The 20,878-nt window shown below is 39.9% G+C and overlaps 1 protein-coding gene across 1 annotated transcript; it reads right to left on the bottom strand.

Moving 5' to 3' along the window:
- Positions 1-28: 28 nt before the first annotated feature.
- On the bottom strand, positions 29-20,109 carry LOC146665155 (uncharacterized). The gene is made up of 10 exons (XM_085412675.1): positions 19,923-20,109; positions 19,654-19,719; positions 15,119-15,195; positions 14,614-14,844; positions 14,431-14,492; positions 11,170-11,226; positions 10,600-10,763; positions 6,887-6,963; positions 6,031-6,165; positions 29-923 (listed from the first exon to the last, which is right to left on the bottom strand). Coding segments are annotated over exons 2-10 (999 nt in total). The 5' UTR covers positions 19,655-19,719; positions 19,923-20,109; the 3' UTR covers positions 29-728.
- Between the last annotated feature and the right edge of the window lie 769 nt (positions 20,110-20,878).

Genomic DNA, 20,878 nt, shown 5'->3' with positions numbered 1-20,878 from the left:
GATGTAAACAAGGAAATACGAGACATCATTTATTTACAGGTCTCACATTTTATTTGCAAAAGTTTTAACTGCAAAGCAAAAAGATATTCACAAGCAGAAAAAAAGAAAATAAATGCATATCCTAAAAAATGCACTCTCCTGCACCAGTAAAACACATCATGAACTTGGACCCTTTGATAACTGGTGGATAATGCTTGTTTTTGTGTTGGTCTTAGCTGCACTTGTAGCCATAGCTAAAGGTAAAAATCATTCTATGTGCTACATTTCATGATTTCTTATTTTTTTTAAATTTCCTTATCAGAAGATTTTAGCAGTAATGTTAACCAAGCTTCCAGCTGGTGTAAATGATGACATGTTTAGCTTTACATCAATTATAAATGCAATAACATTTTATGTTTCTGACAACACAATTCATGGTAAAAAAAAAAAAAAAGCACTATGTCAGTTCACAAACTTGATTTTGACCCAAAATGCAATAGGCATTTCAGTCATTCAGTCTAGTTTTAAACATACCCCTTTCTATCACAATGATCCTGTTTGCACATAATACTGTACATGAGTGTTTTGTGTAAATAAATTGCCAGTACTGTTCTTTGAAGAACACTGTAAAAATATAAAATAGTTAAACACTTTAGATAAACTTTGCACATGGAACATTTTTCCACTTTTTTCAAATGGAAAGTGTTGAAACTCTATTCTATCTCCTCTTTGTTTTAGTGATGTGCGGCTTACGCTTTGGTGTCCGGCTGCTCTATTACTTCATCCAGCTCCTTCACAAAGTTCCTAAGAGCATCTAGGCAACGCTGTTTGATCTCCAGCAGGTTTTTGTCTAGTGGCGCTTGCAGCATTTTATCCAAGCTGGGCTCTTTTTCCACCAGCATATTCACCACCGTGCGAAACGTCTCACAGTCCTGTCTGTAATGCTGTAAACAAAACAATCACATCAAGAATGTCATTATGTATGCAATATCATAACACAACGAATAAAAAACAAAACAAAATCAAAGCCACATTATAAAGACATAATAAATTGTTCTATTTGAATGTTATAACTGTGCCCTTATCTTAAAGGGCTGATTTGTGAGAAGGATAGCTGCAAGAATGAAAAGAAAGTCTAAAAGGCAGAAGTGAATCCTGTTCTGATCTGAAACAGTGGCACTAAGAAGGAAGCTGAGCTGAGGTGGTAGAGTTGAAGATGCTCAGGTTTATACTGAGAGAGACCAGGATGGACAGGATTAGAAATATCAGAGGGACAGCTCAGGTCGAGCAGCTTGGAGACAAAATAGAGGCACAAGTCTGGTTTGAGCAAGTGAGGAGGAGGCATAGTGGATATATTGTGCAAAGGATGTTGAATATGGAGTTGCCAAGAAGGAGGAAAAGAGGAAGGTTTATAGATGTAATGAAGGAGGACATGTGGAAGGGTTGATGTGACAGAAGAGGATGCTAGCAATAGAATGAGATTGAGACAGTTTTTTGCTGTGGTGAGTAGTAAAAAAAAGAATATTATAGTCTTTGATTCTTTTTTTTCTCGTTGCCTCTTCAAAATAAAATCTTGAGTCTTTTGGCTTTAAAAGCAACGGATCTTTTTTTTTTTTCAAATTACAAGAAAAGCAAAGGATGTCGTTTGGATGTGTAGTTACACAATGAAATCAATGAGAACTAAGCAGCAGCATTCTTTCACACCACATTGCAACAAGCTCTCATGTCCCATAGAGATTTTACTGCCAACCCAAAAGCTATTAAGTTCTTTATTGGAGTCCCAGGTGCACGCTGACAACATCTTTATCACCTGAGGGAAAATGGCAAAATGCAAGGCCCTTCACTGACTCTGCACAGAGGTTTAGGGCTACACCAGCCTGTTAAGGAGGACTATGGGACATCAGAGTCTTCCAGAGTTCAGCCGCAATCACATCTACAATCACGGTCACTGGAGAACTTGAAACAGCCACTCTGCAGGTGATCAAGCAGCAAATATATATCAAAATACAGCCAGTGCAAAAAAAAAAAAAAAAAAATTATATCATTTCCAGCTAGTTTTCAATTTTTTTTGGTTATCTCAACTATTGATAACAACTTGATCAAACAGAAGACAGTCCTTGCTCAGTTTTGCACATGTCTGGAGACGTGACCTCTTTAAAGTAATGACTTAATTAAACAGTCTCAGCATCCTTATGTTAGAAGTACTACTTATCTGTGTCATGTTCAGACCACAAAGCCATTTTAGGACTGTGGGGTGTGCAGGCATTAGTTGCTGAACTAAAATTAGCCAACTGTATCTCATCTACTATTATCAGTCTGTTAAAATACAATAAAACACACACCATCAGCTTTGCTAACTTTGAAAAGAAAAAATGCTGCCTGTCAACTTAAATCAGTGTCCGTGCTTAAACAGAAAGTGAGGTTAACCGGTTAAACACTATATTCCAGGGTTCAGTCAGTGCTGGGGAAATTAAAAACCACAGCTGCTGTTTCTTTGCCTAGATACATATCATGTAATGTCAGGCTAACTCAAAATTGTGTATCCATCAGTCTGAAGCATTTAGAAATTTACTGCCATAACCTAACCTTACCCGCTGAGAAAGTTATGTGTCTCCAATATGTAATTTGCTAAATCGTTTAACTGTCATTATTGTAAATCTAGAATATTTAAAAAATATAAATTTACCACAGTCAAAATCTGAGAGGGAGTTGAGCCAGGTGGGGCTTTAAACACGCGGAAAAGGTCAAAGAAACAAGAATAACATTCACTCCTGAACAATATGGATGGAAACAGATCACCACATGGGAGCCATTTACTGTGTTTTCAAGCAAAAGAGGCTACTGAGCGAACCTGTTAGAGAGGGGAAAAAATCCCAGGCGCTGGGTCTGGTTAAAACGTTATGTGAAAATTACACACAAAACTTGGAGAGTGAAAATGAACGGTCTTCATTGTATGCTGTTCTTGATAATTACAATTAAGTTAAAAAAAAACTGCCTACAGCCTCTTTAGTTATCCTTTTTATATCATTCCTCTCTCACTTCACAGCTGAACCAGCCACAGCATGTTCAGATGCCTAATTCTCGCTTATTTGTTCATTCTCGCATCTTTAACACACCTTCTTCGCTTTAGACCATTTGAAACAAGGTTAAAGGAAAAATTAATCAAATATTAGGTGAGTAAATAACTATTATGAATGAATGTTGATGCAATATAGGTTATTATCACTGTATTTCAATATGCATTGTACACATACACACAAAGGGAAGGCTGTTTAGAATGAATCTGACAGAAATATCCCAGACTGTGGGAGATGTTTGGACTGCGGCGGATGTCTTAATGTCTGCAGATCATGTCATGTGAAATTTGCAACCCCACATAATGATAGACTTCAACCCGACCACAAGGAAGTGAGCGACTCACGACACGTGTGGCCACTAAGCTGAGGGTCAGCTTCATACAGCAACGCGTGGGCCCCTTTTCTCTGTCGACCTACAAAACCATTTGTCCTTCTAACAGTTGCAACTATTTTCTACTAACAAATTTATCTCCTAAGAAAAGATCTGTCCTCCTTGAACATTTGCACAAAGTAAAAATCATTTAGAAAAAAAGCCTGGTCCAAATGTGAAAGGAAACATGGGCTAAGTGAGACACAAACATGTGGTATAATGCCCAACGCACCAATCCCACCCCTTTAATCGCCTTCGGATTGATTTTGTTTGCCATCTTTCAAAACAAAGCCATGTCTGAGCTCTTCCCAAGTTACAGCCTTTCGTGGCAGTAATTACATTTTCACTTCATTATATCCCACAGACACTGTTTTCATGCTTGAAAGAATCAAAACAGACTTGAGAATGCTTCATTTGCTTCATTTTTCTGAAGGATTAACAACCGATGTATATGTACAACATACTGAACAACTGTGGGGAGACTATTATTTCTATAAGAAATGTTTCTATTTCGCATGAACTAATAGGAAGTGTGTTTCTGACCTCAGCATGCTCTTAATGTTGTGAGTAAAGGTTGCGGTGAGGTTCTGCCTAAGTTCCTTCTCTGGAGTGGGCGCTATGGGCTGATTTTTAAGCCTGATACTACGGGCCCACACAGGACGGACCGGAGCCCCAGGAGAAATGGCAACACTAGGGGCCTTAAGGAGGAGCCTTAAAAAGCAGGCTTCTGCCCAAATCGGATGTTTGTGGAGGTCCAGATTGTGAACATACAGACAGGAGTGTGCAGTGGAATAGTGTGTGGGGGCTGGGAAGTAAAGGCTTTGAGTGAAATTATACATACGGCTCTCACATGGATGTTTAGTGAGGCTCTGTTCAAATGAGCACTGATGCAGGCAGGGGTCCTGCATAATAAGGGAAGTAGGGTAATGACTTGAGGGCTGGTACACATTAGGGGATATTAAAAGAGCCATTTTAATCACTCAAGCTGCAAACCGGACCTCTCAATGGAGGGGCTAATAGTTGAAATGGATAGGTTTCATTTGGGCTGATTGAGATGATGAATGTACTTCTAGGGAAAATCACTCCCAGGCACTTAGCTTTGGTGTGATATTGAAATATGGATGTTTTCTAAGTTTCTACTCTGTTGTTGTTATTTTACATGTTCAGACTTGTTCTGTGGTCACTTTAAAGAATAATAAACTGATCCTCTGCCCATCCGTTGCAACAGAAAAAAAAGAGAAGGAGTTATGCACTTTTAACTTAATGTTCACACACTCAGACTCTGATGGATGCAACTTGGTGTCCAGTATTTTGCTCAAGGATACTTCGACATGCAGGTTGGAGAATCCAGGGTTCGAACCACCAACCTTCTGAGAAGCACATTACCCACTCTACCTCCCAGGCCATCGCCTCCCTATGATGGCTTCAGACAGTATGTTATGGGATGCAATGAGTCACTGCATTAAATCTGTCTGTGACTGAATGAGCCTCATGCAGGGATGTCCACAAATGATTAAAACTTGTAGGAAAAAAAGCTCATTTTGAAACGACAAACATTTTTATAAAAAGAACACATTTTTTTAACCAGTGTATTGACTCAGTGGCCCGTCTCTGCTTGCTACCTGATCGGCTCATTTCGGCATTCCTTCAGAGTGACCGAGCACTATGTGGTTTTGACTGCGCCTGTGGCAGATGTTACAGTAAAGGCGCAGTTGAGGTTGCTGCCTCTCACCACGTCTTTAAATGGCAGGGTAAGCATGTGTGTGCTAATGCCAAGAGATGTACCACACTGTGTGTGGGCCGCCTGCATCCTGCAGGGCAATTCCTGCACTGCTTTAACTGGAATAGATAAGTAGTACTGTAGTGTAAAGTGATGAAGGGGATGGAAAAAGTGCAACTCCAAATAGCAGGCCGCGAGAGGCATCGCAAACTGAGGTGCTAAGCATTTTTCTGCTTACTCATCCTCTTTTTCTACAAGAAAAATATGATTCTCACATATAAGCTACAACAAGCCGAGGCATAGCTTGTACTTATTGCTCCATGACTTACAGTGATACATGAAGTCAACCATAAAGTCACTCAAACATGTACAGCAACAGGCCACCACACATTGAGGTGAACCTATTAGCATGTCCCAGCTAAAAAAAGTGGTTCAATACGTTTGGTATTTAATAACTTAAGACATCAGCTTAGTTTCTTTCCTGAACCTGTGCCTATGTCCTCTGTAACTGGCTGATCTGAGTGGTGTATAAGTCAGTCATGAGTTGGCCTTAAAAAAAGTGAGAGAAACGAGTTACAGTGAGGCGAGTCTGAAGGTTTCACTGGCCAACAGGCGGTTCAGTACCCTGAAACAATACGCAATTAAGCTAATTTCTCTATTTCCTGTAAAATCTCAGAAATATAATCTCACCCTTTTAAGGTCAAAAAGATTTTAGTTGATGTCGTATTAAAGACCCAGTGATATGATGAATGAATAATGAAGGGTCAGCCTGAGCAAAGAGCCATATAGGTAGTTGTGGTTACCCTTAGTTACATTATCCAAAGCAACATATAAAGTAAAGTGAATTCACAGAAGGTAGACAGTTTCATGGAGGAAATTACTACCGTCTCAATTTCCAGAGCCTTCGCCTTAATGGCCTCCAACCGGCGAGCCTTGATGTCCTGCTCTGGTGTCAGCTTTGGCTCCATGCTGGCAGCCGCCGCCTCTTCCGACTCCGCTGCAGATGCTGAAGTTTTTTCCTGGCGGGCCAAAGGTTAAGGGGTTAGAGCCGAGGGCACCGCGTTTAGAAACTGGCTCTGATTTCAAAGTCTTTCAAATGGAGACAACTTTGCTCTCTTACAGGTGTTGAGTTCTTGTTTTCGTGTGTGTCTAATTATGCATGCCACATGTCAACAGTAAACAGAAATGAGGTTACCAGACAGGGTATATCGCTCTGATTACAGAGATAACCTAAAGGAAACCCAACCTTAATGTCCGTGAACCAAAGAGCAAATTTTGCTTATTATTTTTACAGTAACATGCTGATGGAGCTGCCAGATTTTTGCACAATATGTTTCACCCATAATAATCCAGATGCACACTTTTTGAGTTTTCTGTTAACTGAATTGAAATCTATTACTAAAATCATCATTTATATATTCTTTATCCTCCTTATCTGAGTAATGCATCCTTAAGATTGATAGGTTTCATTAACGCATTCACAGAACTTTTATTTGGCTCAATGTCCAAGATAAACCAAAAGAATATGTAGATCGTAATGGATATAAATAGTGAAGGATTACAGCCCCGAATGCAAATATTTTCCTCTTCTGTATTTGCAATGCAATAGTACAAGTGATATTCTGTAACATCTTCTCATAGCTTGCGTTACCTGCACTTTTTCCAGCTGTTACCACATTTGTCAGTGCATTCAGTTTAAGAGCACAACTATTTGAATCTTCTCAAAAATGTTTCTTTTACCTTTGAAGAGGCTGAACTGTGAGGGGACCCTTCCACAGAGCTGCTGGGAGTGTGGCTTGTCACCAGATTGGGTTTATCTGCAGAGAAAAGTAAAATTAGAGTAAGAAAATAAGCAGATAAGCATCCTGAGATAACTATCATACATCTGACTAATGTTACACAGAGGGACCCAAAAAATACACGTTAGTACCCATAAATACATGATTTAAAATCTGGTTTTTGTTGTTGTTTAGTCTTCTTTTTCTAAAGACACCAAACTCTCCCTACTATAATGCCCAATAATGGTAAAACACCACAAAATATTTTTAAAAGATATCCTGGAGGAAAATTTGTTTTTACAGTGAGACATGAGACAGTACCTCACTTATCACAGTGAACAATTTACCACAGCCTTATGAAGCAGCTGAAAAGTATAAGTCACAGTTTTTTTAATACTCCCTTGTTGGAGCCTCCTACACAATAGTGGTCATGGAGTTCAGCTGTGCCTAAACTGAAATATTGCCGTCTTTGGCTCCAGTGTGTCTAGAAAAAAAACAAACAAAAAAACAAATAGAAGCTAGCTGTTTATTTTAATGAAGGATACTTCTCATTTTGATTTAATTGATCTGAGATGAAAGCTAATTGGTGTTTTGCTGTGGGACTATGGAGTCTCCAGATGGCACCAACTTTCGCCGCAAAAAGGTTAGATACTGCGATAATGTTGCTCAGAGCAAACAGAAAAACTACAGTGTGAAAGTCAAGCACTTATAATAATAATGAACCATGTTAAGTGCAGAGCTAGTTATAACAGCCTAAAGCTATTGTGGGCTATTACACACTCTTACATGAGCGCCAGTCTGCCATAATCCATATGCAGTTTAATGTTATAACTGCTCATATAAAAACACAGCACAAACATTCATGTAATGGAAGTAGTTTAATGCAGAATAGTTCTCAGTTTTAGACTCACAGCCAAATGCTACATAAAGTAAGTGTACTTGTATTGCTTATTTCAGAATGTGAGAAAATTTGTTATATGTACCTGACAACAATTGACTGTAAAAATGTACTTGAACTAAACCTTTTGTGTTCATGACAAAGCCCAGTGTGCCCTATAATCAAACACACTTTTTGAGTACTTTGCTGTGCTGCTCTAATTAACATCCCAGATGGTAGTGGAGCAGGGAGGTGCATCTGTTTTCTCACTGTTTTATTACATTTTCAAAGGGCTGTAGAACATGAAGCTCAGCTTTTAACACATAAATACATTTAAGCCTCTCAGAAATCAAAGAAGTGGAGAAATTATTGTCCACACTTCTTGCTTTAAATTAATAACTCTGCTTGTGTCAGATCTCTTTAAAACATTCATAAATTTCACTGGCTCAGCACTGAAAATGATATTTCTGAAGCCTATAAAAGTCACAAAAGTGAAACTGAGTAAAATGACACACCCAGTGTGATTCTGAAGACAGTTTTAAGCTAGTGTATTTAATACATTCTGACTAAAAAAAGAGGTCAGGGTAGAGCCAAAGCCAAACCACCCCAAGCTAAGGGTACCCTTTTCCCAGCCTCTGAAAGTGTGTTTGGTGTTAGCCTAATTACCACCCTAACATTTTTCAGCACACCCTGACCCCACACATTACACACCACCTCTGAAAAACAGATGTTTCACCTGAAGCGGCTTAATTTGTTTAGACATTTTAATTATCTTTGTAAAATTGGGAGTGATTTCTAGTTTCACTTCAAAGGATATAACAGTTGCACAAAAAGTGCTGTATTAGGTAAGGCAACTTCACAACTCTCAACCTATCAATGGGCTTTTAGGTTTTTCTCATGCAAAATCAAAGAATGTGCTTTGTTATTAGATGTCCTACTATCTGCTGCCACACCGGGTCACACGAGCAAGTTCAACTTATAGGTTGAGGAGAAGAATTGATGTTGGACTATACACATAAAGTGGACTATGAGAAAGAGTTCAAATGCAAATGTGACGTTGAACAACCGGTGATCATCCATGTGAATATCAAGGTATTGTTTTCATAGACTGACCCTTGGTGACCAGGGGCCCGTTCTTCGTACCTCGCTAAGTAGGTTAGCCGGATTAGATTGTTGACGATTTCGCGTGATCCTGGATCAGTCGGTTCCCCGAAGCTCATCCGGGACTTGCTGTCATAGCAACAGAGCCGTAAGCGTAAACCTGCTCGGGAGCAGGTTTACTTTATGTAAACAGGATTAGATCGCGGCCACGCAGGTATGTCCGCGTCATCATACGAAAGCAACAGCGATATTCCACCACTGTTTCACCATAAATAAATAACATCAATGTAACTAAAGACAATGCAGCACCTGATCCATTTATTGATTTCACACAGGTCATTTCCTAAAAAAGGGAAATGTACTATTAACATTCTATTACATGTATGTGATTATTACAGATTTAATTCATATTTCAGAGTAGTAATTGTAAATTACTTCGTGTAATCAAGATGAGAGACCACGGCTATAAAAGCGAAGGTGGATTTGGGAAGCCTGTCGCAGCCATGTCCTGTCCGTATACGCGAGCCACCCATTGCGGAAGGTGCAAGATTGATAAGGAGAGTCCTCAGAATTCAGCGTATATTGCGGGATAGACAGGATCCTTTAGCTCAGCGCGACAGTGTGCTCATAGAGAGATATCGATTTTCCCGTGAGGGTATTATTCACTTAACCAACTTGTTGACGAGGGGGTGCAGGACCACCACCTGTCTTTTTTTCCTCTGCCCTTTTCTTGGTTGCTGTTATAAACAAACAGATTATTCCAGGGTCTCTTTCCAAGAGACTAAAAGCAATATAAGTGATAAATATTACCAGTCTGTAGAATATTCTTATATTTCACTTTTACTTATTCCCATGTTCTAGTGGGTCCTGTCGTGGCTCTAATGTGAAAGAGGATAAAATATAACATATTATAATATAATGTAATATAATATTGGATAATATAGTGTAATATAATAAATCTACCCTACCGCCTACTGGTGTTGGCCAGAGGGGCCGATGGCGCGATATGGCAGCCTGGCTTCTGTCAGTCTGCCCCAGGGCAGCTGTGGCTACAACTGTAGCTGCCTCCACCAGTGTGTGAATGTGAGAGTGACTGAATAGTGGCATTGTCATGCGCTTTGGGTGCCTTGAAAAGCGCTATATCAATCCACTCCATTATTATTGTTATTATTAAATTACTTACGAGTTTAATTTGTCAGCAACTTTCTGCCAGCCCTCGCTCCTTGCTTTTGCAGCCTTTGCAGTGTTCCCTTGCGTTCTGATTAAACTCTGAAACTCCTGAAATCCCTCACTCAAGAGTTCTTGCTCTGCTGCCGAAAAATACCGAGCCGAGCGCGGTCCGTCGACATTTTCGCCGACCAATCAGAGGGTTGCCGATCAATGTTTCTACTATCGATGCGTGGCCCCTTTTACGACACCCAGTGATGTCACATTACTGCGTCCAGCTGTACTAATCGTCAACAGCAGGTGTGTTCGGGGAACCGGATTAGCGAGCTCACGGTTAGCGCGATGATTTGATCTTGGATGTGTCATTTGATCTTGGATGTAGTAAGCGACGTACGAAGAACGGGCCCCAGTTCTCTCTACACACACTTCCTTTGGCATCTTTTAGCTAATCCCGCTGTGAATCGGTATGCGGGCATTATCAAAATCATTAAAATGAGCTATTTGGCATCCTCAGAGGATTTTACACTTACGCTTTTGCTGTCCCTGCTGATATGTGTAGCTTTTGTCCCCATCAGGTGAGAAGTTTTTGATGTTTGATCCGGAACGAAGAGGCGGCTGGCCTTCCCTTCTTCCAGGAGAGCGATCTCGCACAATAACTGTAGGCTGAGGGTTCCTGTACTCATCATGGTCCTTTCTATGGAGAGCAAACTAATGCCATAAATACTGGTGACCAAACAAACTGCTTACTGTATGCATAGAAAAGGATTACACAAAAGGCAAACTGGATTTCTCTTTATATAACTGATTGTAATGTATCCCACAAAGATATCCCAGATTGTGTTCATCTGGAAGTAGCACTTGGATAACAAAAAAGAAGCCACTTGGAAGAGTGACAAAATGTTTTTCCCACTGACAATGTTACATCCAGATGAACAGAATCGACTTTCTGTGGTTTCCTTATCTGAATAACTGAACATGCATCAAGACTGGATCGTAATTCATATTCCAAATTCAAGCTTTGTTTGCAAACAGTTAAGAGGATGTCAACACCCAGAAATGCACGTGAGGGCACTGACTTGGCTTTTCTGTCGCGCACTGACCTTTGAGTAGGGCCTCCCCGACCTCTGTTGCGAAAAGGGTGTCCTCGACCACTCTTTCTAAGACAGAACACAACAGGAAAAAAGGCAGATTTAAGCACTAGCAAATGAAGCAGTTTAGTTAGAAGCACATTTAACGTAATCTATGAAAGTTGAGTTCAAAATGCTGTTTTAGTTACGATTGCTGGTATTAAAAACAAATGTGCAGGTTATGCATCAGTGACTCCGTCAGATTGGTGATGGAAGCAGGAAAACTAATGAAAAAGACTTGAAAGACTCCGTGGGGTACTGATAAATTTCTGGAACTAAGGCAATCTTCCACTTTGGCAAAAGCAACTGTTGGCTGGAAAATGGACTGATTATGGTCTTCCCTCACTATGATCTGTCCTCAATTTCATGCAGCCTGTAGCTACGGTAAGAACGCACTGACACTAAATCTGTTCTTTATTTACCATTAAATACAATTTCGGAGCATTTTTGCAACATTTGATAGCCCCAGCATAATTAAATCACCATAGTTCCTTACACATCGACTTCACAATTCTCCAAACTCAAAGCTTGTGTTCAAATAACCTCCAGAACAATTTAAAGGCACCTGGCTGTCACGACCTCTGCTTGAACCCAATCCTCATCTCAAACAAAAAGCAGGTCTAACAAGGGCTCAAACTTTTACGACTCATGGCCTGTTTGAAGTAGCAGACTTAGCATGCCATTTGCCAAACACTGTCATTTTATGCCGTCCAAAACAAACATTAAAGGTAGAAAAAAGCTTGTGTATCTTATTTAGAAGTCAGAAAACAACAAAAGAGAGTAAAGCGTTTATCAGACATGCGTTCACAGACAAATGACATACATTCAAAGGTTCATGTCTGCACATGAGTGCTCTTCATTCTTATAGTCAAGAGTTAAATGTATAATTTCCAGTAAGTAATAATAGTAATTTGTATATTTATCCACGCAGGCAACTTTTAATTTAGAGAGCGACTAATTAGTGCCTGAGCTGTGTCTTTATTCCCCGTCTGCATGAGTCCTGCTCGGTCTTACGGAGCAAAGAGTACCTAGAGTTTATATCTTGTGCTGGGATTGTAAGAGTAATTTTACATTTGTCAGCTTGGCCTCGTTGGTAATGGCCAAGCTGACTGGTAATGATGAAATGACTCAAAAAAAATGAGCTGTACCTTGGCAGAACAACCAGAAGCATAAACTTTCTCTAAACTAAACACTTCATTTACACAGTTCTGATTGTGGAGCAATATTACACCAGTGCTGCTGAGGAACTGACAGAACTCTTGGCTATGCATTGTGACACAAATAGGATCAATACTGAAATTTTTAGTCATTGCAATCTTTGTTTAAAATACCCTCCTTTTCTACTCACAGAAACACCTGACAGATCCAAAGTTCACATAAAGGCTCAGTAATTACACAAGCAAGTCAAATTAAATGGGCGTCTTCGTAATTTTACAGTTAAACAGTACAGAATTCCTTCTTTAGTTGTTGTGCAGTGGGTGAGACTGATATAAGTGGGGAATCTGGTAATTAACTGTGAAAATATTCACTTGATTTTAAAGTATTTTTTCATTAAACAAAAACTATAGATTTAGTTTAGAATTACACAGAAGGCAGGTTGTACTACATACTGTATGACCACTCTGTGCATTCTGGGTTTTTACAATTTTACCAAAATGCCTCATTTTAAAGTTCATCTACAATGTCACTGTCAGCATTTTACAAATTATGATAAATCTAACGTGGCAATCCAGCAGTGTCAGCATGAAAAAAACAGAAGGGGCAAATTTAAAAATGTGATATATGAGCTTACAATTTAAGCTGGCAAAATGCTTTTTTAATGCCAGGCATTCCTTCACAAGCTTTAAATAATATGCACCTAACAGAATTACTGCATCATACATATTCAAGATTAAATGACAACCTGAAATTATCTAATATTCATTTAGGAATATTAGGAACTTTAGGAAAATAAGGCCAGAAATTAAATAAGACCTGCTGCTCAGAGTGTCAGAGACATGTATGTGTATATGGGTGTGTGTTTGTGTGGGTGGGTGGGTGTTTAACTGTGGACAGAGTGTCCAGCTGTTTTTCCTCTCAGGGTGGGGTTGTCTGACTTAGTGAGTAGACACTAGTGGCCTTTGTCCCCTTCTGTAGCCTGGTATGACTCCTTGAAAGTGAGGCTTGGGCCTATAAACTGGTGGTATGTCGAAGTGGCCAACGAGAAAAGAGTGTCTGCTGATGTAGCTGCTAAGAAACCACTTTTAAGGAAAAGCAATAAGCAGGAGAGATTTGTTTGGGCCAAGAAACACAAAGAAAGGACATTAGACCAGGGGAAATCTGTGCTTTAATCTTATAAGTCCAAATTTGAAATCTTTAGCTCTACCCACTGTGTCTTTGTGTGACGCAGAAAAGGTGAAGGGATGGTCTCTACATGCATGGTTTCCACCATGAAATATGGAAGAGGAGGTGTGATGGTGTGGGGGTACTTTGCTGACGACACTGATGGGGATTTATTCAAAACTGAAGGTACACTGAACCAGCACGGCTACTACAGGATCCTGCAGTAATATGCCATCCCATCCGGTTTACGTTTAGTTGGGCCATCATTTATTTTTCAACAGGACAATGACCCCAAACACACCTCCAAGCTGTGTAGGGCTGTTTGACCAAGTAGGAAAGTGATGGAGTATTGCACCAGATGTGCTGGCCTTCACAGTCACCTGACCTAAACCCCATCAAGATGGTTTGGGATGAGATGGACCGCAAAGTGAAGGCAAAAGGGCCAACAAGTGCTCAGCGTCTCTGGGAACTCCTTCAAGACTCTTCGAAAACCATTTCAGATGACTGCCTCATGAAGCTCATCGAGAGAATGCCAAGGGTGTGCAAAGCAGAAATCAACGCAAAGGGTGGCTATTTTCAAGAAACTTTTTTGATGTTTTTCAAACTTTTTGTTTACTGCATAATTCCATATGTGTTCATTCATAGTTTTGATCCCTTCAGTTAGAATCTCCAAAGTAAACAGTCATGTAAATAAAGAAAAACCATGAAATGAGAAGGTGTGTTCAAACTTTTGATTGAGCTTACTTTTTAAAAGACAGAACTCTGCCACCATCTAGTGGTCAATAGAATGGATTACACAAAGAATTCATCAGAGTTGAGATCTGACACAAAGTAATGAAGACGAAATATAAAAAGCAAAAATTGTTGACAAATTGAATACCTTAAAAAAAACAAAAAGAATGAACATACTACCTTGAGCTTAACTGATGCCTCAAATCATCTTTGCTATAACACTGCTGAGAATACGGTGCCTCCTGAAAAAAAGAAAAAAAATCACAATTTCAGTAACTTTAATGGCGAAAGGCCACAAATGCAGATTTAACACAACACAGATTCAGGTTTCTGAACCACACTTGCAAATCAAGTTTATCGTACACTTTGGTGGGGAGAGGAATTTCTACGGAAATTGCCCAAGTTGAGATTTTCATCAAAGCCTCGTTGATTGTTCGCTGGATAACTGCCGTCCTCAGAATAGCCTCTTCCATCATGGTAATCACGAGGACTTCCATACCATGGATCATCATTAAATCTTCTGTCTAATTCCACTCCCGGCCGTGGCATGTGGGACCTCTTTTCGACAATATTTACAACCCGCTGAACTGTCACCTGAAATAACAGCACAACACATTTGATATTTCAGAGCATACTATCCTTAATGCAGCATCAAATAGAATAAGAGAAACATGTCTAAAATTTCTGAGTGTCAAAAGACTTGGAAAGAACACTGACCTCCTAAAAAGTGGTCAAATACTCATCAACACATACATACTCTGTCTACAAGACTATAGTAATGATAACATCATAACACCAGAGATTCCTACTAATAAAATTCTTTTCACTAAATACAAATGAATTAGTCATGAAAAGCACATTCTCTCACCTCTCTTCCATCCACTGGTAAGAAGTGTTCTTCATATGCTTCTCTAATAAATGATTTTCGGCCATGTCGATATGCCACTGCAAAAAAACAACAACAAAAAAAAACATTTTAAAAAAGGGGATTAAATAGCTGTTTATCAATATAGACACTATATATCTACAGTCAGCCAAAATAAAGACAACGTTTTAAAGAATGATCTTAATACATCAATGATCTCTCGTCATCACGGCCCTCACGGCCCCCCTCCTGGACCCCCTGCAGTTTGCATACAGAGCCAACAGGTCTGTAGACGACGCCATCAACATGGCCCTACACTTCATCCTGCAGCATCTGGACTCCCCAGGAACCTACGCCAGGATCCTGTTTGTGGACTTCAGCTCTGCCTTCAATACCATCCTTCCAGACCATCTCCGAGGCAAGCTTTCCCAGATGAATGTGCCTGATCCCATCTGCCGGTGGATCACTGACTTCCTGACGGACAGGAAACAGCATGTGAGGCTGGGAAAGAATGTCTCGGACTCCCGGACCATCAGCACCAGCTCCCCTCAGGGTTGTGTTCTTTCTCCCCTGCTCTTCTCCCTGTATACTAACTGCTGCACCTCCACCCACCAGTCTGTCAAGCTAATCAAGTTTGCAGATGACACCACCGTTATTGGACTCATCTCGGACGGGGATGAGTCTGCCTACAGGAGGGAGGTTGAACGTCTGGTGTCCTGGTGCAGCCACAACAACCTGGTGCTGAATGCCCAGAAGACAGTGGAGATTATTGTGGACTTCAGGAAGCACACAGCTCCACCCCCCCCACCCCCCCCCCCATCATCCTGACTGACACCCCCATCACCTCTGTGGACTCATTCCACTTCCTGGGTACCACCATCACCCAGGACCTGAAGTGGGAGCCCACCATCACCTCCGTCATTAAGAAAGCCCAGCAGAGGATGTACTTCCTGAGGCAGCTGAAGAAATTCAACCTGCCAACACGGACGATGATGCAGTTCTACACTGCAATCATCGAGTCCATCCTCACCTCCTCCATCACCGTGTGGTACGCTGGAGCCACTATCAGGGACAAACAGAGACTGCAGCGTGTTGTGCGCTCTGCTGAGAAGGTGATTGGCTGCAGACTCCCATCTCTGCAGGACCTGTACACCTCCAGGACACTGGGGCGTGCAGCTCGGATCTCAGCTGACCCTTCTCACCCTGGACACAGTCTGTTTGACCTGCTCCCCTCAGGCAGGAGGCTCCGGTCCATTCGCACCAGAACCTCTCGCCACAAGAACAGTTTCTTCCCCTCTGCTGTGACACATGAACAGTAACCGTATGACTGTTCCCACCACTAACACATGACCCTACGCTGTGTTCACTGCATCATTCCATGTTTGGCACTGATCACCACCTGCACTCATGTATATATCATGTATATATCTATCTATCTACTTAGCACTTTTAATTCTTATTCTCATTTTTATTTTCATGTCTATTTAAGCTTAATTTATAACAGTATTTATAACAGTATGTTTGCACTGAAGCACCGCAGCAATTTCCTAATGTTGTAAACCCGCTCAACATTTGGCAATAAAACCCTTTCTGATTCTGATTCTGATCAGAGATATTCTACTCTTTATGTAAGGCAGGGGAAAAAAGGTTTGATGATTACACACACGATTCTTTCACCACTCCTCTTAAACTCAGGGAACCCAGCCTGTAGACAACCCTTATCAGGTAGTGTGATATGAACAGGATATAGAAAACTAAAATTTTAAATTTTACTTTCTGAGCCCCGTTTTGCTGTTAGACACGAACTTTTCGGGTCATTTATGTGTGTGACATTGGAAGGATGTCCAAGGGAAGGAGACAAACTGAGAAAAACCTTACTGCCGAGAGTTGTGCTAATGCTGGCGCAGCAGAGGATGCTAGTGCATTCCCCCCCCCCTTAATTTTTTTTTTTTATGAGTCTGTTTGTTGTTGTTTTTTGTTTTGTTTTTTTCTCTGCATTTTGCATTATTGTATGCTTTGCATTCAAACCTTTGTCTAATAAAAAGACTTTTGATAGAAAAAAAAAGAAAACTGAAATGGATGCCTGATGATCTCTCAAACTATTCTAGCTAGAAAAACTAGACTAGAACAAAAACTTCACTTCATGGTGTTTTGTGAGTTCTCAAAAGTGATGTTCTTGGCACAGACATCATTTCAAGCAGACTCTACAATAGGGCTGGGCCATATTATACCGTTCACGGTAATACCGGTATAATGTTAGGCAACGATAGGAAAATGAAATATCGCGATAGAATGGGAGTAAAACGCGCATGCGCAGTGCCTTTGTTTTCATACGCACATGGCCGATTGTTGAGTGAAACAGATGAACCAGAATTGGTTTGTAAAAATGGTGCAACTTCCGTGATGTGGAACTGGTTTGGTGTTTGTCCGTCAGATACACGACAAAGCACATTTTTTTGCAGAACATGCAAGCGGCCGTTGTTATTGTCATATTTGTCGGACTAAGATGCTCTTAAATCTGGGAGTAATCTGGGTCCTAAACTCTGTATGCTTCAGGTCAAACAACACTGCAGCATCACTTAGAGTTAAAAACTGTCTAAATTCTTTCATCTTTAATAAAACGATCAGCATTGCTGCTTTACCAGGTGTAACTATGAAGTTTAACTTCCAGGCATCCATGAAAACTAAAGTTATTACATTTAACGGAGTTAGACGTTAGCAGGAAGCTAGCGGAAGTTAGCTCGCTAGTTTCGCTAGTTACCTAAGCATGATATAGCATGTTCTGACTGAGAGATTTCTGAAAAAATTCAAACGTACAGCTCTGCTATCACTTCCAACATAAATGAAGACAGGAAACTAAACAGCAGTGACGTTTGTAGGGTTACTGAAGTTGGGCTAGCTGGTATATAATGATGTGCTACGTGATCGCTAGCGACACAGCTATGTTAGCATAACATAAACAGTGAAGCTGGAGGACGAACACTAACACTTTTCCACTTATAAAAGTTAACGTGAAGGTTCTTCATGGTTAGAGACAAATGCAATCGCATGGCAGGATGCTGTAAACGGACCAAACTTCAGTCAGGAGAACAACTGAGATAATCCATCCACAATAGAAGGTTAGTCATTAATAGACTGCAACAACATGGGAATAGAGCAGCTGCCAGAGAATTCAACATTAATGAATCAATGGTACAGAAGTGGAGGAAGCAAGAAGAATGAGTTTAATAAAGTTTGATTTATCTGACTGCTTTGTTTCGCTTAATGTGCCTTATAATCCCGTGCACCTTATGGTCCGAAAAATGCGTACTGCACACTGCAGTTTAATGTTGCAAAGCACCTCTTTTTAACTTCAGTGGATATTATACATGGTTATGCTCAGGATATGTCAGCCCATTTCTACTGGAAATGCCTTTTGGTTAAACTTTCAGCAAGGAATTTGCATTTGCACTGTTACATTTTTATAAAGCTTTAATGTACATAAAAACCAGCTTCTTGTTTAAGTGAAAATAAATGGAAGGTTGTCTTTTTGCGCTAGTAATGTTGTGGAGTTGTATTTTGTCTCGCATCAATTATATCGTCGGTTATATCGTTATCGCAAATTTTCAAATATATATCGTGATAAATATTTTTGGCCATATCGCCCTGCTCTACTCTACAATATATGTCTGAAAACCACACATGTAAACATTTAGGGTAGTTATAGCTCAGGAGGCAGAGCGAGTCTTCTGCTAATCAAAACATTGGTGAAAATAGGCTTTAAAGTCTATACTGATTCATGCAAATGTTCATTGCTTATGGATTAGATTTTATGGTTTTGATGGCCAAAGGGATGACTTATCACATAATGAGAATTTGTGCTGAAGCCTGCAGCTGCCATGCACAAGTGTCTCTCTTGTCTTCTCTCTTGTCTTTTTTTTTTAAAGACTAGAGTGCTTAAATCCAGAGTTCTGATGGCTTTAAATCACTACTTGATGTTTGGCAAAATCCCATCTCATCAAACTAGAGGAAATAACAAAGGCATGTAAGTTAACACAGGGTGGCACTGTAAGTACTCTGGGATAAAACCCCAAGCTCAGCTCGAGCCTTTTGTGTGTGGAGTTTGCCTGCTCCCCCTTTACACCGGTATCCTGCCACAGTCAAGTCATCTGTTGAGTTAGTTGGAGATTAGTAAATGTGGATCTTAGAGTGTTTTGTTATCTGTAAATCTGTGTTACTCCTATTATGCCTGGTGACCTGTTCAGAGTCTCCCCTGCCTCTCATCCTCTGTCAGCTGGGACAGGCTCCACCCACCAGTGAATTGGTCAAGGGTTTGATAAGAGTTTAAGAAAACGGATGAGGGTCTACACAGACAGAGACAAATGAATCCATCCTTGGAAACTTAAGAGATTGAGAAACGCATAACAATATATCGCAGTCTCAAATGAACTTGCTCAGGGCACTGAACACAGTAGAAGAGCCAAAAACGTTCCCTTATGAGCTCAGATCTGTATTATAATGTACCAGTAACGCACCGAAAAGTTAGTATATTTACTTACTACCAAAAGAATGTTTTTGGTTCTCCGTCTGGTATTTTCAAGATGTTTCAGTTGCGAATGATGAACCTGTAAGAAAGAAAAAAGTATTTGGGGAAAGCAAACCATGCGAGACCACATCATAAGGCCATTTCTGTTAAATACTAAATACGTGACTCTGCCAGTTTTTTGTATTATGCTGCTCTAAATCAAGGACATAGCTGTTTTATCTATGTTATTACCAATGCTAACTAGCTAAGCTAACACATGAGGCGAGGTCTTCAGAAACTCACCAAGTAGTGATTTCTATGTCTCTCACCGCGACGTCCACATTATAGAATCCTCCTATCGCAAAAAGGCTCCCATAAATAGATACAAATTATACGAAAGTCCAAACTATTCAAAAGTAAAACCAAAACAACCCCAGCAACACTGCAAAGCACCACCCTGCACTGATTCTTGTTTTCTATTTTGAACAAATTTAATAACAACGTTCATGCCATCTCATAGCGCCACCTAGCGCGCCGGAGTATACAAATCAGAATACAATTTACGTTATATACAGTATAATAAGCCTAGTCCTACATGATAACCGTCTTTAATGGTCATTGATTTGTTTTATTCTTAAACTCTCTGCAATGTTTAATAAGAAAAATAATTTAAGCTATATTTTTGACTAAAATAAGACTAAACCAAACTTGTGACTAAAGAGTGTTTACTTAAAATGATACTACCCTTCCTTGAGTTTAAAACAGCTCCTCTTCTTACAGTAACCTCCAAAATCTCATCCTTACCAAACTCTTATATTTGTTGTTGCAAATATAACCTTCAGGACCCTACTTTCAATTAACTCTTCATTTTCATTTCATTTTCGTTTCATTGTTTTTTGAAAAGGGTTGTAAGTGTAAATGTGGATAAGTTCTAATGTTCTCAAGAAAACAACTTTTGGGTTGTTGTTTTTTTAACTCTGAAAGAGGGGACAATGGAGGTCTCCCCTCAGTTGTTATTATAATCACTTTTTTAAGTGTTGAGTTTTGAAGAAACTACTGAGATGTACATCTGAAATAATGTTTATTATTGTGTTGCTGCAGGAAACAAAATACGAGATGTATTACTTGACTTCGATGCAGCTGCTTTCATTTTGCCTTTTTTTTAAAATGTTTTTTTTATTAGTTGTGTGCATTGACTTTGCAGACTGGACGTGTGAAAAATGAAACAAAATCACAGAGTACAGTAACATAAACATTCA

Source organism: Rhamphochromis longiceps, linkage group LG7, assembly GCF_057381845.1.
Source record: "Rhamphochromis longiceps isolate RC_006_pf linkage group LG7, R_longiceps_female_GT1.1, whole genome shotgun sequence".
Lineage (NCBI taxonomy): Eukaryota > Metazoa > Chordata > Actinopteri > Cichliformes > Cichlidae > Rhamphochromis > Rhamphochromis longiceps.
This window is presented reverse-complemented; position numbering and strand designations above follow the sequence as displayed.